At 47.4% G+C, this 15,794-nt stretch overlaps 1 protein-coding gene across 4 annotated transcripts in view; it reads left to right on the top strand.

Annotated features, from left to right (window-relative positions):
- Positions 1-15,794, top strand: part of KCNN3 (potassium calcium-activated channel subfamily N member 3) — a 190,298-nt gene that overhangs the window by 117,161 nt on the left and 57,343 nt on the right. For all 4 annotated transcript variants that reach the window (XM_047784446.1, XM_047784444.1, XM_047784443.1 and 1 more), the window contains exon 3: positions 2,647-3,065. In XM_047784446.1, coding sequence (XP_047640402.1) covers positions 2,647-3,065 — 419 coding nt within the window. The remainder of the gene's footprint in view (positions 1-2,646; positions 3,066-15,794) is intronic.

A 15,794-nucleotide genomic window follows, 5' to 3' on the forward strand; every position in this document is an offset into this window, starting at 1 on the left:
TCTTATAGGGTGGATGGTTTTCATTTTGTATTGGAAGAGTTTGGCCAGGCAGTCGTGTTGCCATGGCTCGGCCTGTTGGGGGGCAGAGGGAACCCTTTGAGCAGCTTTTAGGTCCCTCTAATTGACAGAGACCTGTATGTGGAGACACCCAGGCTCAGCTGCACTGGGGAAGGCGGGAGGGGGCGTCTCTCCATGTGTTGTGCCGGGGACTCTCTCCTGTTCAGAGGTCACACCTTCCTTGTTACGGCCACCCGGGCTGAGATCCCCACCTCAGCCAGGTGCTCCTAGAGCGCTCTCTGGTTCCCCTTCATGGCCCTTATCATGGGGGCCATGCTCAGAGCTATTTCATTGAACGCTGAACTCCCGGTCCCCTGGCAGAGAGAGGGCCTCTACCATATGTTTGTGAATGAATGGTCGTTTTTAGCTTATGAAGGCTTTTCATACCCATTATCTCCTCTGCTCCCCATTAGAGCTCTGGAAGGTCCCAGGGCAGGAGGACGGGGAAACTGGTCAGCAGGGTGAGAGAGCTGCTTGCCCAGGCTGCCTCCCCTCCCTGGGCATTTTTGCACCTGCCCTTGCCTCTGGACAGCTCACTGAAGTGCTTGGTACTTGTTCCTTGCAGCGGACAGAATGTCACAGGGGGACCCTAAAAGCAAGCAGACAGGAGACCCCTATTGTCCGAGTCATGTGACTCGATTGGTTCACCTTGAATTTGTCTCCCACGTGACACAGATCCCTGGAAGGGCCCTTTTTATCCTCAGAGGCCCCAGGCATGGGTGCCACGACTTCCCCTCCTGGGTCCTTGGTTGTGAGGATGGCAGCCTGTAGGGGAGGCAGTGCTTGGTGACTAATTTCAAAGCACAGCAGACAGTTCCTTTGGCCCAGATCACAGAGGAAACAGCAGGACAGAGGAAAGGGCCTCAGTCCCTAAATTCCCGGTGAAGTGGGGGCAGGGGAGGGGAAGGCTTAGCTCGGCCTTCACCCAGCACGCCCTATCCGTACTGACTAGGTCTCTCTGTTACTCCCTCCATGCTGCGGGTATATTTTCAGGTTAAATAAAACTTCTTCTGGAGTTTTGGTTGTGGTTCAACAGGTTAAGAACCAGACATAGTGTCCCTGAGGATGTGGAATGGATCCCTGGCCTTGCTCAATGGGTTAAGGATCCTGAGTTGCTGCAAGCTGTGGTATAGGTCACAGACTCAGCTTGGATCCTGTGTTGCTGTGGCTGTGGCATAAGCTGGCAGCTGCAGCTCCGATTTGACCCCTAGCCTGGGAACTTCCATGTGCCACAGGTGCAGCCCTAAAAAGAAAAAAAAAAATTTCTTCTACACAACCATGGCCCCCATATTAATTTCAGTGCATTCTGACACGGGATGGTGCTCGGCCGTGAGAGCCTGGCCTCTACTCCTCCTCACGAGCCAGCACAAGCAGCCGTGCAGAGAATCACACGCTGTTGTCCTGAAGCTGGCAGCGTGCAGGGCTGTGTGCAAGGGCAAGCTGGGACAGGGTGAGCTGGACAGGCAAGGGCCCAGCACAGAGAGGCTGGGACATGAGGGTAAACGCTTCCATTGCCTTTCAGAACCCCTACCCACCCACCCACCCAATCCAGGGTCCTTATCTCAGGCCTCACTCTCTAAGACTCAGACCCTTTGCACTGCCCAAGCTGGACCTGCGGGTCCACAGATATTTAGGCTGGGTCCACTGAGGGGAAGGACATGAGGCCCCCTCCAGAGTGATCAGGCATGGGGAGACCCCACAGTGGGACCTCCTTGTTTTCAAACAAGCCTGGGCCTTCCTCACAGGGGAACCCAGTCCTGAGCCCAGGCTGGGCACACAGCAGGTGCCCGGCAATCATTCATTTCAGCTGCTTTGCCCCTCCTTCTGCTGTGACAGCAGAAGTCTCAGCTTCTTGGAAGGAAGGTTAGGGCTGGAAGCCCTAACAGACAGAGGCCCTGTGGATTAATCATGCTGAAAATAACAATAGCTAATACTTAAAGAGCTGGGTGCCAGGCAGAGGGGCAGCCTCTGCACTTTGTATATACTCATCATTGCAGTTTCACCACGACCACTACGCAGCAGGTATTATCATTGTCCCCAGATGAGGAAACTGAGGCACAGAGAGGCTCAGCAACTTGCCCAAGGTTACAGAGCTAGTTAGTGCTGGGATCAGGATCCAGACCCAGGCAGTCTGGCTCTAGGGCTCACACCGCTAACACCCCAGCACTGAGAGCAAAGGAGACGCTTTCCTCTGAGTGGGGAAGGGCATCTGTGCCAGCCCTGTGAGTTCACTTACTCAGGAAACATAACTTTTTCATCTCCACATCTCCCTCAAGGCTCAGCTCAGGGCCTGGCAGGGACTCAGGGACCTGTGTTCCATAAGGGTGAGCTGTTCTCATTCCTTATCTTGAAACAGCCAGTGTAGCGGCCCCTTCCGGCTGCAAGGGACCCCGGGAAGCAATTTACAGAAACGGAGGCCCCCCGAGTGATCAGGTCTTAGCCACGTCTCCCAGCTCCGCATCCAGGGCTCTCTCCACCCAAGCCAGGCCCCCAAAGAGGGCCCTGACAGTGGGGCAGCGGCCGTGGCCTCCGGCGGCCTGCTGTGCGGTGCCATCCAGGCTGCACTAACAGGCTCTCTGCTCCCACCAGCTCTTCGTGATCGACAATGGTGCGGACGACTGGCGGATAGCCATGACCTACGAGCGCATCCTCTACATCAGCCTGGAGATGCTGGTGTGTGCCATCCACCCCATTCCCGGCGAGTACAAGTTCTTCTGGACGGCGCGCCTGGCCTTCTCCTACACACCCTCGCGGGCCGAGGCCGACGTGGACATCATCCTGTCCATCCCGATGTTCCTGCGCCTGTACCTGATCGCCCGCGTCATGCTGCTGCACAGCAAGCTCTTCACTGACGCCTCGTCCCGCAGCATCGGGGCCCTCAACAAGATCAACTTCAACACGCGCTTCGTCATGAAGACCCTCATGACCATCTGCCCCGGCACCGTGCTGCTCGTGTTCAGCATCTCACTGTGGATCATCGCTGCCTGGACCGTCCGCGTCTGCGAAAGGTATTTCCGAGGGTTCCGTTCTCCCCTCCACCCGGGGCCACGGAGCATGCAGCCCGCGCCAGGATGGGGGAAGGGAGGAGAAGCCGTCGGGGAGGGGCCAGGGTGTGGATGTATGTGGTCCAATGGAAGAAGCAAGCGTGTACCCAGACATGTCAGGAGAAAATGGGAAAGGGGAGGGCTGAATATGAGCTGCCACTTTGAAACACTGGAACTGAGGTAAGCTGGGGAAAATGCACATAGAATCGTCTTCATTTCCTGTTCCCTCTTTGTAAACCAGTATATCTCAAAGCATTCCGGTTACGGTGTTGCCCTTTTCTCACCTATAAGACTTTTGCATTCTCTGTATTATCTCTCTTGCTTGGAGATGAAGGATGCTCATTAGCATTTTGAAGGCTCTGAGAAGTCCTGCAGTAATGAAACTGATTTAATTTCGTTTAGTCCGGATTTCCCGAAGAGTATGCACCACAAACACTTTTCATTATGCATCACTACTGATGCCTCACTACTCCAAAATTTGGTCCACAGACCAGCAGCATCAGCATCACTGGAAGCTTGTTAGAATGTAGAAGCTCAGGCCTCACCCCAGAAGTACTGGATAGGATTTGCATTTTCATGAGTTCCCCGGTAATTTGTAGGCACCTTAACGTCGGAAAAGCACTGTACTGGGTGGAACATACTTTGGGAAACATTGTTTTACGAGGCTGGTGGAGGCTGGTGGCTGAGCAATGAGTCACAGAGGTGGCTGGTGGAGGAGAAGGGGGATATGGCCTGATAGAGAACTGGGGCTCTAGCGCATAATGCCAGCTCTTCAGCACTGCCAGCATCAAGGCTCAAGGGTAGGTCTGTGGCTACCTCCTTCCACTGCCATCCCCAAGCTGCCCTTCCTTGCTCACTCCTCTCCCTTTCAAGCTGGTCTTGGATATTGATTTTCTCTGATTTCATAATGTGGAGTCTGAACACCTAGTTTAGAAACCTGGATTCTGCCCCTAAGTAGATGTGAGATCTTGAGCAAGTCCCTTGACCACTCTGGGCCTCAGTGTCCTCATTTTATTATTTTTATTTTATTTTATTTTGCTTTTTAGGGCCGCATCCACAGCACATCGAGGTTCCCAGGCTAGGGGTCCAATCCGAGTTACAGCTGCTGGCCAGCACCACAGCCACAGAAACGCCAGATCTGAGCCAAGTCTGTGACTTACACCATAGCTCACGGCAACGCTGGATCCTTAACCCACTGAGAGAGGCCAAGGATCGAACCAGCAACCTCATGGTTCCTAGTCGAATTCGTTTCAGCTGCACCATGACGTGAACTCCCAGTGTCCTCATTTTAAAATGAAGATCACTTGCGATAGAAGGAAGATATGTTCACTTAAAGAGATTATTTTCAGAGAGTTCCTGTTGTGGCTCAGAGGGGGACCTGATGTTGTTTCTCTGAGGATGCAGGTCCGATCCATGGCCTCGCTCAGTGGATTAAGGATCTGGCATTGCTGCAAGCTGTGGCGTAGGTTGCAAATGCTACTTGGATGCAGTGCTGTGGCTGTGACATAGACCCCAGCTACAGCTCTGATTTAACCCCTAGCCCAGGGAACCTCCATATGCTGTAGGTGTGGCTATAAAAAAAGAAAAGAAAAAAAAAAGATTATTTTTAGTATGTTAGGAGGCCTGGTCAAGCACCCTGTGTAATTTACACGATCCTGGTAGTCTCCAGTCCTTCATCAACATTTAAAATTGTGTTGTCAAATCTTCCACCTCCCAGTGTCCCAGTAACGATGAAACAAGCAAAAGAACCTGGAGGACAGTTTGTCTAAAAACATCTCACAGGGGTGCACTGAACCAGATTTCCCACCTATTTTGAAATGTTCTGAAATGTGTACAGATAATTCTTTCAGATGTTTGGCCAGCAGATACGCAGTCAAACTAAGAGGGCATCTGCTGCCGCTGGACAAGGGCCCCTATACACGTCAGGGTCAGTCTCTGAGAGCCAGTGCCTTGTTGGGAGATATTTCTCACCTACAAAGCCCGAAGGACACATGATACCCACAAATTCAGAGCCCTGCCATTACTCAGCAGCTGACGTTATAACCTCTGCTCTAAGTAGGACCGAACTTCACCATGCTTCACGAACCTTCTCCAGTAAGCAGACACTTTCTACAAAGGAGAAAGCGTATGCTTGGCTTCCAGCCCCAAACTCCTCATAGTCCCCTTAGCTGAACAGTGTGGGCCAGTCGCTTTACCTCTCTGAGCCTCAGTTTTCTCATCTGCCAGCTGGGGATAATTATACCCACTTTATAGGATTTGTTGTTGGAGTCAAATAGCAGAAGTGAATTGTGGCCTGTAATACAATGATAGTGACAATTGCTAATAATAATGGAGATCCCTTGATAACTCTTGGGAATTTTGTGGCTGCCTTCTTATAATTAGAACAAACCAATTCCTACCACAGCTAGACCTATGCTCTATTTGTTTTCCTTTCTAATTGATTGAAGCCGAGTCGTCTAGCAACAGTAACAATTGAATTTACATAGACCTCAGGGTGTTAAATCCCCCATGTCCTCAAATCAATCCTGTTGGCACGTCACCCCATTTTTCAGATGAGCAAATGGATTGAACATGGAACCAAGTACTTGAACATGGAACCAAGTACCAGCAGGGGAGTTTCATTGTTTATTGAACCTGTCAGAAGTATGGGTGATGATTTTTATTTTTTAGCTTGTTTGTCTTTTGAGGACCGCACCCTTGGCATATGGAAGTTCCCAGGCTAGGGGCTGAGTCGGAGCTGTAGCCACTGGCCTACGCCACAGTCACAGCAATGCCAGATCCGAGCTGTGTCTGCAACCTACACCACAGCTCATGGCAATGCTGGATCCTTAACCCACTGAGCAAGGCCAGAGATCAAACCCGAATCTTCACAGGTACTAGTTGGGTCCGTTAGCCACTGAGCCATGACAGGAACTCCAGGGGGATGATTTTTATTGGAAGATAAGCGTGCTTCAAAGTGTGTGGTTTGCAGAGCCCTCTGTTGCATGTTAGTTGGCACTGAACAGCCCTCCATGGCCTCCACACTGAGGCTGGGTTGACCGGGTCACCATCAGACCATGCGCTTCTGTCTGCAGAGATGACTGACAAGCCCCAGCTGAAGTCCGAGGCAAAGGCACAGAGAAGCAATGAGCAAATCAAAGCTTCTCCTTCTCTCGTGAAAAGGCGCTTTGACTGAAAGGCCTCTGCTTGGCTCTCACATGAGGGGGTTTATTAAAGCACATGAAGTGTTGTCATTGCCCGTTTGGAGCTTACCCTGCGCCAGTTCCATGTGAAATACTTTGCTTTCTTAAGAAAGTTAAGAAACGTGCAATACTTTTCTAACTTCTTATCTCCATTCACCCACACAAGAGCTTTATGATCGAGGTGCTGTGACTGTCTTCCTTTTATTTTTTTATTTTTATTTATTTATTTACTTATTTTGTCTTTTTGCCATTTCTAGGGCTGCTCCCGAGGCATATGGAGGTTCCCAGGCTAGGGGTCTAATCAGAGCTGTAGCTACCAGCCTGCACCACAGCCACAGCAACGTGGGATCCGAGCCACGTCTGCAACCTACACCACAGTTCACGGCAACGCCGGGTCATTAACCCACTGAGCAAGGCCAGGGATTGAACCCGCAACCTCATGGTTCCTAGTTGGATTCGTTAACCACTGTGCCACGATGGGAACTCCTGTCCTCCTTTTAGAGTGGAGGAAACTGCTATAAAGTAATAGGCCCAAGGTCACCAGAGCCAGTAAATATGAAGCCAGCATTTGAACTTGCTTCTGATTCTGAAACGTCATGTTTGTCTCCCCAGCCCAGGCTGAATGCTGGGCCTCCAAGGAAACTGTGGCCGAGACCCTCCTGGCCACTTTCCCGATCTGAGCATCTCAAAGCCACTGAGACTGATGCTTAAATCCCAGTCCTGCTCTTTTACCTGCCCCCGACGTCTGTGCTCTTAACCATTTGGTCACCCTGTCTTTCATGTTAAATTCAAGCCCGTCTACATCAGTGTCACGGGCGCTGTGGTGTGCCACCCAGGGACCCCTGCTCAGCTCAGGCTCTCATTCCCGCATCTGGGGTTACCAGCCGTGGAAGAATTGCCCTGGATGAAGGGGAGCTGCCTCAGCCAAGGTCAAGCTTTCCTGCCTAGAGCAGCAAGCATCCAGTGTCTGGTCAGTGTAGGAGTTGAAAGGCCAAGCCCCTGTATCTCCTGCAGGACAGCTCTGCAGGGCCTCCTGGGCTCCAGGGCTCCCTAGGGGCCAGTCGATGGCAGGGCACTTCCACCCCTCCCTCTTCCCAGCCTGGCTTCCCTCGTGCTGCATGGGTGTCGATTCTAAGAACGGCCCCAGTAAACCTCCTGCATTCAAATCTCAGAGACTCCACCCAGGAATCTGCCCTATGGAAGTGTGAAAAGCATGCGTGAATAAGCACGTTTTTTCCTCATCAGGCAAAGCACTTCTTTTAAAAAGACGGAGCCATTTCTTTCAGAAGCAAGCTTAAGCGACCATTGTCCTTCCCCAATGTCAAATAATACGTAAGATTGGCAGAGACCACGATTATTCAACCAGAGACTGGACAGAGACTAGAGGCAGGGGCTGATTTGGAGGATTGAAGCCCCCACCCAGGGTGGCAGGACAGTGTGGCCAAGATGACCTTGATCTCGTTCAGCCTGATCGGGTGACGAGTCTGCCACCTGAGACGACAGCAGAGAAGGTAAAGAACGTGCCCAAGGTCCCAGAGCAGCGTGACAGGTTCCAGCAAAACTCCCCTCTGCTGAGGGCCAGAGCGGGGCTTGTTCACATTCCAGGTGGGTTTCATCAGCCTTAGATGCGTCTCGTGCTGTATACACACACTTCTGAAGTTGCTATGGAAATCCTTCTTCAGCGAGACTCCTTTACAAAGACATTTCTCATATCTGGGGTTGGCTTTTATGTGACAATAAAGGTTTTTCACATTTCCTCCTTCCAAGGAGGGAGAGGGAATTCGTAATTATCCAGAACAGCCTGCTATGGGGAGGCAGCTCCTGGTTGCTGGGAGGGCAGCGTCAACAGCCGGCTTGTTTTCCTTGGACCCCAGTGAGGCATTACATCATGGGTTCCAAGGCCTGACAGTTGTGGCACTCGGCATTCTCTGGGATTCTCCCGGCCACGTGCCTGCCTCCCCCAGGCCTCCCAGAGCCCATCTGAGGAAACTCCTCATTAACCACTGTCACATCCCAAGCAGCCTAGCTGGCGGGGAGACCCTCTGAGGCCCCAGGCCTAAAGGCAGCAGGCTGGGGAAGGGGGCTTTCCTGGCACGCCCTGAACAGAAGGCTGCCAGCTCATAGTGGCTGTTGTTCTCCCTGGGAGAAGCAACAGGGCCTCCCATTACGCTGACCAAGGGGGCTGAATCTTGCCATCCCCAGCCAAGCTTTGTAAATGACCTCCTAACCTCTCCAATGGAATCCCTTTGGCCTCTTTCCTCCTGAGGCTCCAAGTTCTGCACACAGGCTGGGTCCATATCTCAGGCCTTCCAGCCTATCAACCAGGATGGTGTGCCTTTTCATCCATGTCTGCCTATTGGCCTTTTCATGAAGAATTTGATCCTGGAGACCTGACTGCTGGAACTGGAGAAAAATAATTAGTGGCCATTCTTTCTCTCATTAAAACAGAGGTATCCCTCTCATTGTAAGGAAGAGAAAAGAGGCTTCCTTCTTCCAGCCTCTTCTGCCTCTGTCCCAGACAGCCGGGTCTATACGCATTGGGAACTGGGAGCAAGAGCAGTTCCCTTCTCCTCCCTGTCTCCCACCCACGGCCTCCCGCCACCTCTGGCAGGGGCTTCAACTCCAAGAAAGGAGCAGAGAGAAGGAAGCACGCTGCATGGGGTTGACATGAGCGCCTAAGTAGAGCCCTTGTGTGCTGTGCTGAGCTGCAAAGAGCCCTGAGAACAATGGGCCCGGGTCTGTGGGTTATCACATGCCTTCTGATTTGAGGCACAACCTCCGATGTGTGACACATGGGCAGTGACCCACTGGGATGCTGGGAAGAAAATGATCAGAACTTCTATTTCATGATTATTTTTCTCTGAAAAGGTTAAACTTTGCTAATTTTGATATGCATGTGGACAATTTAGAATAAATACATATAGCAGAGGGAGGATGTGTGCACAAAAACTTTTTACTAGCAGGAGTCCATGATTTTAAAGGTTGGCAAACCGCAGGTTTGGGGTAGGAGAGGACTCGTTAGTAAAGTATCCTGTCATATTGGATGAAGACTGCTAGACCAGGAACCCTGCCCTCTAGCTGGAAAAAGGGGATCTCAGCACTCTATAGGGCAAAGGAGCTGCCTAGGGCAATCCTCCTGCCTGGTGCCAGGTCTGGATAGATCACTCTTAATTCAAAGATGAATTTCAGGTGGTTGGTGGGACAGGGATAAGGAAGGGAAAGAAGGTGAGGAGAAGGAAAGGGGAATCCTACAGGAGGCCTTTGAAACAAATCTGCAGCATTAAGAAAGAGGACAATAATTCTGAAGATACAGAAGAATGCTTACTTCTGAGGAACAAAAAAGCAACATTTGAGGATTCTTGGGCATCCCTAACAAGGTGCAAGAAGATGTGATCTCTATGGTAGAGAGAGTGGGCGGATATGAAAGGAAAATGTATCTGGTTCATATAAGCCTAGAGTTCACAGAAAATGGAAATTGTTTTGGCACAAAGAGAATCCACATTGTGACACCAAAGTTTTTAAAACACAAAATGTGAAGGACAAACTTAAAGGTTCTGTCTGAATGAAGAAGACAAAAACAGAGATGAGAGAAAAGGGTGAATAGGATAGAATTGGAAGCTGTGGAATCCAGGCTACATCCTAGCACTGGAATTATTTTAGAGGAAGAAACTGGAATGATTTGGATAAAAAAGCATAATCAAAGACATACGTGAAGAAAACTTTTCCAGAATTGGCTGGTTATGAGTTCCCATTGTGGCACAGTGGAAAGAATATGACTAGTATCCATTAGGATACAGGTTCGATCCCCAGCCTTGCTTAGTAGGTTAAGGATCCAGTGTCGTTGTGGCTGTGGTTGGCAGCTGTAGCTCCAGTTCGACCCCTAGCCTGGGAACTTCCATATGCCATGGGTGCAGCCCTAAAAAAAAAAAAAAAAAAAAAAAAAGCTGGCTGGAGGGGTGATGGAGAGGCTAAGATTAGTCAGAACAAAAGGTTTCCTGTTTTCCATAGAATAAATAGAAATTAAAAAAAATTTTTTTTCTGGAAAATTTATTGAATCATGAGGTTAAACAATCCTCAAGGCACATAGGCAACACGGAGCTGACTTTTCCTCAGGAACCCTAAGTTCTAGTAGACATTCGGGCATTAGTGTCATTCACATGAGGAAACAGAACAAAAGTCATTCTCGGAGTTTTGTGGGCTCAGAAGATTACAACCTACACTTTTGGAGGAGTTTGTATATCAGTTGACTAAGGGTTGAATTACAATTAAGATCTTAATAATAGCACAATATAACAGAAAAATGGACAACACTGAAAACAGGTAAATATGAAATCCAGACTGCGTTTAAGCATGGCTGCAAAACCAAATTCTGGAAAAAGTAGATTCTGGAAAGAGTATATGTATTCAATAAAAATAATAATTCCACAATAATGAGAGGGTTGCAAACCCTCAGATTACAAAGTTGAGGAGAAGTCTAGAGAGGATTAGTAAAAGCATGCAAGATTCATCATCTTAAGTAGAGGAGAATTTAAAAAGCCTTATCACTCAGTTGTAGTAGAGAAATATAGTTTAAATCATTTTTTTAAACTTGAAGATAACTACAGGTAGAATTTTAAAAGTATAATAATGATGACAGTAGCATCAGGCAAGTGTTATCTTGCCTAATCCATACCATAGCTCTGAGTTATGGGGGCTGTTATTATCCCCATCCTACGTGAGGAAATTGAGGCACAGAGAGGTTAATCAATGTGCTTTGGGTCACAGAGCCAGGGAGCGGCAGACCTGAGACCCCAGCCCCCTGCCTGACAATGTCACTTTTCCCTTCCCTGACAATGTGCATTTTCCACATCCCTGGATGAGACAAACACAGAGACAGAAAAATAAAGGAAGCAGGAAGGAAGAATTTAAAAACAGAAAGCATGAAACAAGATGAGAGGAAACCAAACTTAAAATTTATAACAATCAACGTAATTGAACTTTACCTCCCAAATTGGAAGAAAATGTCCCTTACTTAGATAGGATTTAAAAGCAAAATTTAATTTTATGCTATTTACAAAGGAGGTACCTGAAACGGAAGGACCCAGAAAAATAAATGAATAGCAAAGATTTATTAGGTAAGTGCAAACTAAAGAGCAATTGAGTAGAAATCCTCATTTTAAACCAAGGTGAACTCAAAGCAAAAATCATTAAATGGCCCAAAGGAACCATTTAATATGGATAAAAATATTATACATAGTAATACTGGGAACTTTTATGCAAAAATAAATAAGGAGGTGGGTGATCTGAGTTTTTAATGTTTTAATTGATAAATTTTGAACTTCATAGCCTATGAACAAATAACACATTTTTGTTTTAAGCATCCATTGAACATTTACAAAAATTGATCAACTTCTTGGCCACGTGTTTCAAAGTGTCAGAAAAATATTTAGGCATATTCTCTAATTACAAAGCCATAAAACTTCAATTGAAAGGAACCTTTTTTGGGGGGGAGGGGACTTTTAAAGCAATCTCCTCAATTACAATTTGGTCAGAAGAGAATTATTCAAAACTACCACTGAAGAATATTTTAAAAATTACAACGACTCTATATTATCAAAACTCAGGATGTGAACAAGTTGTTCTCAGATAAAAAAAAAAAAAAATCCTTAAAGATCACACAGAGGACAAAGAGGCAGAAAGGTGTGCAAATTCAGGAGATGAGTATTTTGCTCTTGGTTTGCTCTGGTTAATATCTTTAGCATTTAAGAAAGAAGTAAATGAGGGTAGAAACTTTTTAAAAAATCCTTAGTTTTTCATTAAAAAAATGAAGCATGAAAATAAATTGATTTCATTAGACCAAAACAAGCTTAAGGAGAACAAATTAGTTTTATAATAAAGACAGGAACTGATGAATTTCAAAACAGAAAAAAAGAGAATTTGTAAATCCCAAAGATACCAACTTCTAATAAATCTAATTGAGAGAAGAAAAAAAAAAAACCAAGAGAACACGAAATTAGAAATTTTAAGGGGATATACCTACTGATTCTGAGGATGTTTTAATAAATAAAAGAGAAGTTTAACTTTTTTTGGGAAGATCATTGGAGAACCTTCTTCAGCACATATTAAAATGTATTATAAAACTAAGGCAATTAAATCCCTGTGTCATTACTGAAAAATCAGTTAATAACAGATCAATGAAACCTATGGAAATCCCTGAAATAAATCCTAGTATGTGAGAACCCAATATTTGGAAAGAAACCAGTGAGGAAGTGATTGATTATTCAATAAATGTTAATGGGGAAATTGGATACTTGGATGAAAAATCAAATTAGAATCCACCTCTTACCAGCCACCAAAACAAATTCCAGGTGGATTAAAGAGTCAGATAGAAAAGGAGAAACCATGAAGAAGCTCCAGAAAACAAAGTGAATATTTAGTCGGTCCTGAGATGGGAGAGAATTGTTAGGCATAAAATTTCAGAAGAGAAGAAATGTGAAGGAAAAGACTGGTGTATCTGATTACGCCGCAGTTTTAGATTTTCTATCCTTCAAAAATATGAATTTATTTAAAAAGCACCTATTACACTGGGAAAAATATTTGCAGCAAACATGACAAGTGGCAAATATCCCTATTGTTTGAAGCAGTCTTAGTTACCAAAAAACCCCCCAAAAACGCATCTCCTCGGTTAGAAATAGGCTAAAAATAAAAACAGACAACCACAAAGGAAGAAATACAAATAGCCAATAAAATGAAAAACAGCCTCTCGAATCCAAGAACTACAAATTAAAACTACAAGAATTGCTTTTTCTCCTCTGGAATTGACAAAAATTTAAATAAATGTAATTCAAGGCCAGAGAAAGTTGTTATTGGTGGCGGTGGAGCGGGTGGGTAGTTTTCTCTCATTCTGATGGCAAGAAGGAAAATTCGCACCACCTTTCTGGAAAACAATTTAACAGTATGTCAGGGGAGCTTTTACAAGATCATAACTTTAGCCCAGGAATTCGCCTTCTAGGAAGCTATTCTAATGGAATAATCAATTTATGTCAAGATTCTTCAGCATGATGCGTTCTGCAGTAGTGGAGAATCAGAAAGTAAGTAGGTGTCCAGCATTTTCAACAGTTAAATAAATCATATCCCACCCATATGATGGGTAGTTAGGCAACAATTTTTTAAAAATCATCTCTCGAAGACTATAATAAGGTAGGAAAATAGTTATGATGCAATTTTTTTAAAGGTACACAAAAGTATTGTATTTTCGATGAGAACGCATGACTTTATATATATGTATTATTATTATTTTTAATGTAAAGAGGGAGCATTTTGTATTTTCTCCTTCCACAAAACCCCTCTTATCTTCCACAGGAACTCGTATGTTATATCTACAGGGTTTGGAAAGTGAAGTTGAATGGCTCATCAGGTTTTACATATAATTTTCTCAGAAAAGCACAGTAAAAGCCCCTTCCTAAAGGGTTCCCCTTCAGACCTAGCAGCCAGTGGCCTTAGTGGACAAGGCAGCTGGACGACGGGCGCCTAGGCTGGGGTCCTACCTCTGGGAGATGGCGGTGAGGGTGAGGGGTGTGCCACTCTCAGAGCCCCTCTGTGGCCGCAGGGTGACTATGGGAGGACCTAGAACCAGTGTCCAGGAAGGTGGACTTCCGCAGGTGAGGTGTGATCCGAGGCACGGCTGCATTAGCGCTTTAGCACTCACTCTGGGCGGGCCAGGCTCGTGCCAGGCTCTGGGGACCCAGCAATGACTCCTCTGGGCTCTGGGCGGGAAGAACCTCCATTCAGCAGGTGGTTCCCGCAAGGCCAAGGCCTTTGCGAGGAGATTGGCGCCAGAACGGGCGGGGGCGGGGCTCGCTCCCGCAGGGAGCGCGGGGCGGGCGGGGGAGTGGGAACCAGCGGGGGGCGGGGTCTCATGGAGAGGGGCGGGCCACGGGGGAGGGGCCAGTCGACCGCTCCAGGCTCTGCCAGAGTTTAGGGTGAACCCTGCTGTTGGTGCCTGGTTGCCTAGAATAAACTTCAGCGCGACAGGGTCCTCTGCCCCAGGGTTGCCTCTCCGAGCGTCCCAGTCTTATTTCATGCGCATGCGCATGTTTTACTTTTCCCCCATCGTCACTCCCTCACAGCCCGCTGCGCTTTCCCATCCAACAATTCTTTTCTCTTTCTTATGGGCAGTGTTTTGTGCCCTTTGACAAGGAAGCATGGAAATGGTTAAATTGGGACTGGTTCTTTTCATTCTTTTGTTTATCTTAAAATATTCTTCAGAAATGATAAAAAACGAATAACACCTCTTAGGAGAATCAAAAAATTAGAAAAATGTCCATAAAATTAGCAATCCGAAACACTAAGTTAGGGACGGTGAGGGTACAAAGTAAACTCCGTACTGCCCTGAGAAACAAAACCATTCCATTTTTCTGAGTTAACCCCCGCATTACTCCAGCCTGTATTACATCAAGCACTAGGTTTTCCTGAACTCTCTGCTGGAGGTGGCCTTTTTGCCTCCAGGAATTTTGCCTAAGGTAGACCCAGCAAAGAACAGGGCTCTTTCTCCAGCTGGCAAGGATCATCCCAACTTTCTCAATGGGATCTGAGTGAGACTGAAGCAATATGGAAAGGGGCCAGAATAACCATCTTCATGATTCCATCAAGGATGGTGCACGGCTAGTACCATGTTCGCAGTGTAGGAGGGAAGTTGCTTGTTTTTTGTTTTGTTTTGTTTTTTTCTTTTTTCGGGGGCTGCACCTGCAGCATATGGAAGTTCCCAAGCAAAGGGTTGAATCAGAGCTGCAGCTGCCGGCCTACACCACAGCCACAGCAATGCAGGATCCGAGCCACATCTGCATCCTACACCACAGCTCACAGCAACACCGGATCCTTAACCCACTGAGCGAGGCCAGGGATCGAACCCACCTCCTTGTGGATAGTTGTTGGGCCTGTTACGGGAAATCCTGGAAGTTGCTTGTTTCTTATCACCGATGCCTGAGGGCCTCCAGGCTTAATTCACACTCCCTGAGATCTGTTGAAAAAGACTGCAGGACTGGGAGGAGACAATGCCAAAAATCTTACAAGGGTGGGAATCCTTGGAGGGAACCAAGGTGAGGAAAAGGGAGGGGGTTCCTGTCAGCCACGTCAGCCACATCTATTTGGGGGCTGACATTACTCAAGACAGGAAATCCACATTCTGTCAACTTTTCCATTTTTCAACTCTGGGGCGGTTTTGTTTGCCCCTGGTGACCTCCAGTGCAGGTACCCACCAGTAAGAGACTGGACCCTCACCCCCCAGGCCTTCTCCATGTGTTCCGTGACCCGCGAGACATCCTGTGTGTGCTCCTTGCCATCCTGTGCTTGCTGCCCCGCTTCACTGTGGGCATGGCTGCAGCGACCCAGGCTGGTGTGGAACCCTGCATTCCCATTCTCATGGTATAGCCACTGGAGGATTTTTTCATGAGATTTTCTCCTTCCCTTTAATACAGGCTCCTCCAACCCATGAACCTTGCCCTGCAACCCCAGAGGCAGAGCTGGGAGGAAA

Source organism: Phacochoerus africanus, chromosome 6 (assembly GCF_016906955.1).
Source record: "Phacochoerus africanus isolate WHEZ1 chromosome 6, ROS_Pafr_v1, whole genome shotgun sequence".
Taxonomy (NCBI): domain Eukaryota; kingdom Metazoa; phylum Chordata; class Mammalia; order Artiodactyla; family Suidae; genus Phacochoerus; species Phacochoerus africanus.